This window comes from Morone saxatilis, unplaced genomic scaffold (assembly GCF_004916995.1).
Source record: "Morone saxatilis isolate NCDOM2014 unplaced genomic scaffold, NCSU_SB_2.0 Contig8, whole genome shotgun sequence".
Lineage (NCBI taxonomy): Eukaryota > Metazoa > Chordata > Actinopteri > Moronidae > Morone > Morone saxatilis.
This window is the reverse complement of record NW_023340257.1, coordinates 19,111,730-19,119,234: the sequence shown is the minus strand read 5'-3', so window position 1 is coordinate 19,119,234 and position 7,505 is coordinate 19,111,730. Positions and strand designations below refer to the sequence as shown.

The following is a 7,505-nucleotide window of genomic DNA, read 5'->3' as shown; positions in this document are numbered from 1 at the left end:
TCATTGTGCCCATAGTCTGTGTGTGTTTTTGCATGTTTCAAAGAGAACTTAATTGGTGTCGGTCTTGGGCAGGCTCGGGCTGAAAACTTGCTTTGGGCCAGACTAGGGCTTTAACACCATAAGCCAGGGCACCATGCTAGGAGTTTTTTGGCCTGTCCAGGGCTCTAGTACACTCAATATGCACCACCTATAGGACAGGAAAGTCACAACAGCAGAAGTTAAGATGTGCAGATGTGGATATTTTAATGTTTCCTCAAACAGGCAATTTTAACACTCATGCCACCTGCAGGCTGTGAGTTTTACAACTTCAGGGATTCTTAATAACTGCCATTTTCTTTTGGGTGTGTGATGTTTTACTTACTTAACACTTGATAACACTAAATGTAATAAAACGTTTTCACTAACCTCCTGTGGATAATAGACCATTGGACATCAGCCATGTGCTTGTTAACCGTCTGTATAAATAGGTACCGTTTCCACAAATAAACAACAGCCATGCAAATGATTTATTTCAGATAAATAAATTCTGATTAGGACCCCTTTCCATTCCTCGACAAAGGTGGACCACCCTGGGACAGAGAACAAATGAGAACAGATGACTAAGAGCAGCGTGCGCCCTGCAGACCGACTCTTCAGAATTCAGCAGATACCGGCTGAAACATTCATTGGCTGCAGGTGGAACAAGTGTCAAAACTGCAGAAACTATAACTTTGCTTTTCTCGAGCAGATGCATTTGCATCTGCAGGTCTGAATGGGTGGCACTGTAGCTCTGCATGGCTGTCAATTTCCACCCCCTCAGCAACAGGTGGCTGAATGTTTATAGACACCACCATAGACACAAGTTCTGTTTTAAAGGGATTTGTCTGCTAGATTAAAATCAATGTGGCTTTGCAAGATATTCTGGTTTTCTGTTGACAGATTTGTAAAAATATTTTGATTTTATGACATGTTTCTTTCAAAAAGCCATGTGCTTTTTCATGTTACACAGCCCCTTAGTGCTTACAGAGTAACGCTTCATGTTGCTTCTGTTCTCTATGGCCTTTAGCGGTCTGTGAGAAATGTGTGCTTTTATCAATATGTAGTTGATTGTGCAACAGTTGTTTCATAATTTTAGCAATATTTCTTATTACCCATGAAAAAAAATATTTGTCCCTCTGAAATCAACTTAAGTAACATTAAAACAAGGATTATTCTTTTCAATGTGTACATAAGGCCATATTGTGTATATTAATGTCATTGGTGCCTTGAATGTAAGAAATGTAATTATAAGCAGAAGGTTGGCTTTTCAAACTGCTACAGTGAATTGTTCATCTTCAGAAATCAGAACACTGCAGTTGCACTCGGTATCAAATGGGAAATAAAGTGATTTCCTTAGATGAGCAATGAAAATAAACTGTTTGTGTTTCCTGTACTTTTATTCTGTAAGTTTGCCAAGACCAGCTCTGGTAACCTTATTCTACAATCCACTGTTACTTCCCAAGGAAGATAAAGAATGATGAGGATGGAAAGAAAAATGGCCAATGGGTGGATGAACCTGAGAACAGGCACTATAGATGAAAACTTTTGCTCTACACGTGGCTGGCTTGCTTCTCTTTTGTAATCTTGTCAAAAGCACTTGTAATAAATTCAGAATTAATGCGTACAGAAATATTCCTTTTAAACAGTGAAGATTGTGTGATTTTTCATGGTTGAGGGAGGTGTCTACAGAGGGCTCATCCTTATTAAATTTGAGATAAGCTTATCAGCTCTCCACTTATGCTAACTTAACCTATGGCTTTAATGATAGCCTGCCTCAACATATGCAGGATGTTTGGGTATGCCTGTGTGTGCTTGAACCCAAAGTGTGATCTGCTCACCCCCATTGCCCTGCAGTCCCGGGTTAGTGTGTATTTGAGGCCTATTCTCTCTCTCTCTCCTCTCCCCCACTACTCTCAGTGTTTTATGGGCTGTGTGCTGCGGTGCAGTGACCTCCCTCTCACCCCGGTGCCACCCAGCCGGTGCAGGATTCAGGCGCGCATGGCCCCTGCCAAAACCCCATAGCGCCACATCTGCAATCCATAAACGCCAGCCACTCTCGCTCTCCTACTCCCTCGCCCCCACACCGCCTCAGACTCTCACACTCCTCCATTTCACTCTCTCTCTCTCTCACCCACTAACTTTTTATTTTAATTTCCAAATTCTATGCATCCCCCTTTTTGCATTCCTTTGACTGCTTCCTCCCACCACTTCTGGTTTTATTCATGCTGAACATCAACTGGCTCTTCCCTTATCTCTCACTCCCTCACTGTCCCTTTTCTCTCCTTCCGTTTCTTTATCCACATCCAACGGAAAAATCTCTCACCCATTATATCTTCAGTGGAAGCCAACTAAGTGTGGTGGCAGTGAACTAGGAACCACAAAACATTCCTGATCCAAACAGCACTAAGTCACCAGCATTCACGTCTTCTGACAGCGGCCTGTGCCAAACACACACTTCACTTATGGGCTGGATTCAGCCTTACCACGTCGCAGTTGGTCCCCAAACAGCTAAATGTTTATCTGTTTCAAATTGATAGTGTCAGGGAAAAATGCAGTGTACGCATCTACACTCACTCAGTACCATTTTTGTACATGTGTTACTTAAAGAGCATTCTCCATCAAGGGGGTATTGAATTCCCCCTCCCCTTGCCATGAACTGCTGGCCAGCAGAACACACAACACCCCTCCCCTCAGCCTTAACAAGATGTGTTCAACACATCACTGTTACTGTGCCCTTGCCTTAATACATGTACAAAAAAATAGCAAAGTAGGAAATAAATTGGGTGTTACCACATAACTGTCCAGAGATCCCAGCTTGCCCCCCAAGGGCAATAGAAACATTAGTCTTTCTCGATTGTATTATCTTTTTTTCTTCAACTTTTTCCACTGTAATCAAATAAAAATGCACACAGTGAACTTTTGCTCCCCTTCATTTCTTGGATCATGTTCTCCTCTTCATCCCAAAGTCTTCACCTTCTGGTTTCCCAGACATATTGGCAAGGCCTCTGTGGTGCAGTCCCAACACAGCCCAAGGATGAATCATGTTGCTGCAAGCATGCAAGGGCTTAGTTTTATGATAAATATTGCAATTCATAAATCAGTATTTTTTTAAGCAAGGAGGAATGGGGCAGGGAAGGACACAAAACTGTAGGGCATTGCAGCTTCAGTTTGAAAGCGACAGAAAAGAGGTCATGATCTGTTGACTAGAGCTGAAAAGGAGGTTTCAGGTCAGGGCAAGACCACCATGGAAAGAGAGAGCAGGGTGTGTATGTGTGTGTGTGTGTGTGTGTGTGAGAAGGGGTGTATACTGCCGGTAGTAAGCAAAATGCTATAAATACTTCTACTTTTAGATGTTGATAGACTTTTAGGTGCGGGGTACAGAAAGTGTAGTTAAAAACAACAACTGTTTTGAAAGCTGTTACTTTCCCTCACAATGATGTAATATTGGTTTCAGCTTAAAATAGCTTACACAGGTTAAGAAGTCTTGTATTTTGTGCTTTGTGTTGTTTCATACTGTATTAAATTCATTCAAAGACTGGTTATTAACTAGGTCTTGGTGGGCTCTTTTCTTTGTACAATCCACTCAGGCATGTTTGTGATAAATGATTACATAAATAAATGAACCTGACAGCTGCAATTTGTCAAAGGCCACAAGTCATTCACTGAGAATTTTTGCTTAAAAGCACAACTTGGGAGTTATTTTTCCCTGATTAAAATTCCACAAATATCCCAAACATGATCTATATAATGATTTTGTCCCAGTTAGTACATTTTAGTGTGGCTGCAGCAAGCTCTAAGCCACATCTGCATGACTTCAAAGAGTTGCCAGTGTAATGGGCTTGATACATGACTAATGTAAAAACTATTATTGATCTGCCAGTTGCCGTGGTAACAGCCCCCATTATGTTTAATCATAAAGCACATACACAGCTATTTGTTCAATGGTAGTCACTCAAGTATTTTTGACCCATTTCAAAGTTGCTCAACAAAGCAGTGAGGAAGCTTTATGAATACTTATTCATTGCTGCCATCTAGTGGCCGAAAGGGACTCAGCAGCAAGTTAGAAGCTTCTTGGGAAAATGTAAGAAAGATGAACAGCAACTAAACAGGATATAGTCTGGATCAAAATAGTTTTATTTAATACACATTACACTTTTTGAAAATGTCCTGTGTCTGTATTGCATTGTCAGGTTGTCCTTCCACTATTCCATGTCCAAGTCGTCCATCTCCACAATGCCTTCTCTCTTGACCCAGGGTAAAGACGAGGGCACGTAGGGGTCATATGTCCAGCGAGGATACACTCTCTTGTACAAATTCATCAGCACAGTGTCTTGAGAGGGCAGCTGATTATCAAATACACACTTCATGTGACCGTGTGTTCCTGAAAAAATAAAATACAGCAGTTTGAATTTAACAGGAAATAACAGACATTGCTTAACAAAGCTGCTGATGCCAAGTTTGTTTTTGAAGTGTTCTCACCTAAAGCCTCCTTGATGTGGCCTCTTCGACCCCACTTTGTTCGCAGCTCCACTGGCTTGAACCACATAATGTCATCTGCCACAGAAAGAAAAGAAAAAGTAAATCATGAAGCTTAAAGCCTCACAGAAGTGAAACAGTGTGTAATATTCTGTTGTCATAGTAAGAAAAGTATGAGAACATCATCTCACCCCTGTTAAAGAACATGTAACGGACCACCGCAGAACGCCGGTTAATTTTGAACGGGTGTCCGCTCAGTACTATTCTCTTCAGCACGACACGCTGAGGGTCACAACTGAGCAGACTGCCTGTAGCCACAAGGTCCTGGATGCCTAGAAAGTCACAGCAACAAGAACACAAGCTCAAATGCCAGTGCAGAATTACCTTAAGTGGATAATTAAATAAAACAATCAACAGACAACAAAATAGACGGTCAAAAGTTTAAAAATCAAGGCAACGAGACCACTAATGAAATCAACTTATTTCCAAGCACAGATGGGACTTTTCATCTCACCATCATTCCTTTGTTTGAAGAGCAGGACTCCCGCAGGGTTGAAGGTGATGGGAGCGTACACAGACACCACGGTGGGGGCATCTGGCCTGAGGAAGCGCTCCATCTTATGCTTGTCAGCTGGGGAAGAGCAGAGCTGAGTTCAACACTCAATAATTCATTTACAGCTCTATATCCAGCAGCTAAATCCGTTTCAGACCACTTGCTTCTACAATCTTTCTGCTAATATCGTTTTGAACTGAAGTAGCAGGAAATCCATAACGCTATCGAATGACATACTAACCAGTAATTGGTTCGGCATAAAGACACTGTACTATAAAATCAAGCAAATACACTGAAGCCACTTCCTCCAAGACTCTATGCTGATTTGGATAAGAGCATCACTAAATTCCTAGAATACTAAAATCATGTCCATCCTCTCCAGCTTCTTGAGCATTTGGTGTCATATCAAAATGGCAAACATAACAATTAAATGTTGATTGACACAGTGAATATTTGATGGTGGTTGTGGTTTTGAAGAGGAAAGCTCTATTAATCGGTTTGAAATGTGAGTGTAGTGAATCCCTGTGTCAAAGTTCACCAAACTTCACGCTTTGTCTCTGTAAGCATATCCACTTACTGCATTAGTTACATTGAAATTAACTGATTTTGGTGCAACATTTCACTTGTGAATGCTGATGCAAGTGAGCCCTTAATATGTCGTCGTCAGTCCTTTTGTGTAGCTTGGGTCCTATATAGCTCTCAGTTCTTTTAATGCATGCATTGAGGTGATTTTAAAAATGACTGTTTGATTAAGAGGATAATCAGGTTGAATTAGGGGTTTTCTCAGTTAACAGGATTTCTACCTGATGTGTGCTGAGAGAAGATAGGAGAGGCCCTGAACCTCCGAAATCCACAGTGAAACACCAGCTCCTCTTTAGACTTGATGGGCTCTGTGTTGCTGGGGTGTCTCCTCACCAGGAGGTGCATTACTGACATCTGTGAACCGAAGGAAAATAATAATACAGTACTGTCAGTGTGACTTAGTTTTAAATGGACAGTTATGAATTCAGACACAAAGGCTATTAGATGTCATACCTTCTGTTCATGTGGCAACAGAGACACCAACGTCAGAGGTCTGCCTGACTGGACACTCTCCATCACAGAAAAAGGCACATCAATGATGTGCAACGTAACATACCAGCCCACCTGAAGCAGAAGGGGCAGCAGAGTCAGCCACAGATCTAAAACCTAACAAAAGAACATCTACAAATGAAGAAAGTCACTGTTTTTTTTACCATGGCTCCCTCTTCCTCAACTGCGGCCTCAGCCAGGATGCGATGGCGAGTGCGTTCAAAGCTTTGGAACTGGAAGATGCGCGAGTAGTTGAGAGGCAAGTTCTCCATGGGGTCCCAGGGGGAGGAGCGGAAACTTTTTAGACCTCTATAGCGCTGGAACCTAGACACAGAGGAGAGCAAAATGATCTATGAGACAATGATGCTGAGGTGAGTTTTCCTCCCCTTTTAGTCTGAAGCGCTCTGACTATCAATAATAAATCATTAAATAAATATATTCTCTCAGAATTTGTCTTTTTTTCGTACCTAAATTCACAATACTTATTTATTTATTCCTCATCCTACATAAAAGAAGAACAACAGACCTGATTCTAGCTGCCATGTCCAGGGGTGTGTCCACCTCATCGGGAAACATTTCATTCGCCCGAGCCTCCCGGTAGCGTTTTAGGCCTTCTTCTTCTGCAGCTTCATCCAAGTGCTCATCATAACGCTGATCTGCTCCAGTTCGCTCCGTGGAGCACACCTCTTCCTCTTCCTCCTCTTCTTCCTCTTCATCTGAGGCACAGCCTGAACCTGGCTCCTGAGCAGAGAGGATACAGCATAATTCGCAATTAGCACTGAGCCCTGTTGGTATTAGAGGCCTAAACAGAGAAAGCCACAGACGTAAACATATCTCGACCCTTGCACAAGTTGATAAGTGATGATATTAAAGAGCAGTTAAATGTTCCCTGTCCCATTATAAGTGAATACGTTAGTGACTGATTGGTGATGTTGAAATCTTTCTCTACACATTTTACATCAAAATGGCCCAAAAAGTTTGGGGAAAAAAAGGATTTTAGATAAGATAGCCGGGTCACAACGTCAAGCCACAAGAGGAATAAAACCCTTTTTTACATACAATATCAAATCCAGATATACGTGGATCAGCAGGTGTCTCGGGTTCTCTTACTGTTCTGCGTAATACCGTTGTTGCCCTCTCTTTCTTCTAATTCACCAAGGCAGCATTTTCTAAATTGCAGCCACAATACTTTGCAAACAATGACCAGACCCATATGTCTGGAATACAAGTGCAGTCAAAGAGTCCCTTATTGTTTCTAAGTATAGAAATTGTAATTGTATAATAGCCAGACATAAACAAGACCCAGCCACAATAAGAACAGTGTTTTGAGAAGACTTGTACTGTGCGTAATAGTATTTGCATCCGTATGTGTGTGTGTGTATGTGTG

General features: G+C 41.7%; 1 protein-coding gene across 1 annotated transcript in view; it reads right to left on the bottom strand.

Annotated features, from left to right (window-relative positions):
- Positions 1-4,129: 4,129 nt before the first annotated feature.
- tsr1 (TSR1 ribosome maturation factor) overlaps positions 4,130-7,505 on the bottom strand; it is a 10,950-nt gene continuing 7,574 nt past the window's right edge. Inside the window, exons 8-15 of the mRNA XM_035680269.1 lie at positions 6,645-6,859; positions 6,283-6,442; positions 6,083-6,193; positions 5,851-5,983; positions 5,009-5,125; positions 4,686-4,826; positions 4,498-4,572; positions 4,130-4,399 (exon numbers count right to left, since the gene is read on the bottom strand). Coding sequence (XP_035536162.1) covers positions 4,221-4,399; positions 4,498-4,572; positions 4,686-4,826; positions 5,009-5,125; positions 5,851-5,983; positions 6,083-6,193; positions 6,283-6,442; positions 6,645-6,859 — 1,131 coding nt within the window. The 3' untranslated portion in view covers positions 4,130-4,220. The remainder of the gene's footprint in view (positions 4,400-4,497; positions 4,573-4,685; positions 4,827-5,008; positions 5,126-5,850; positions 5,984-6,082; positions 6,194-6,282; positions 6,443-6,644; positions 6,860-7,505) is intronic.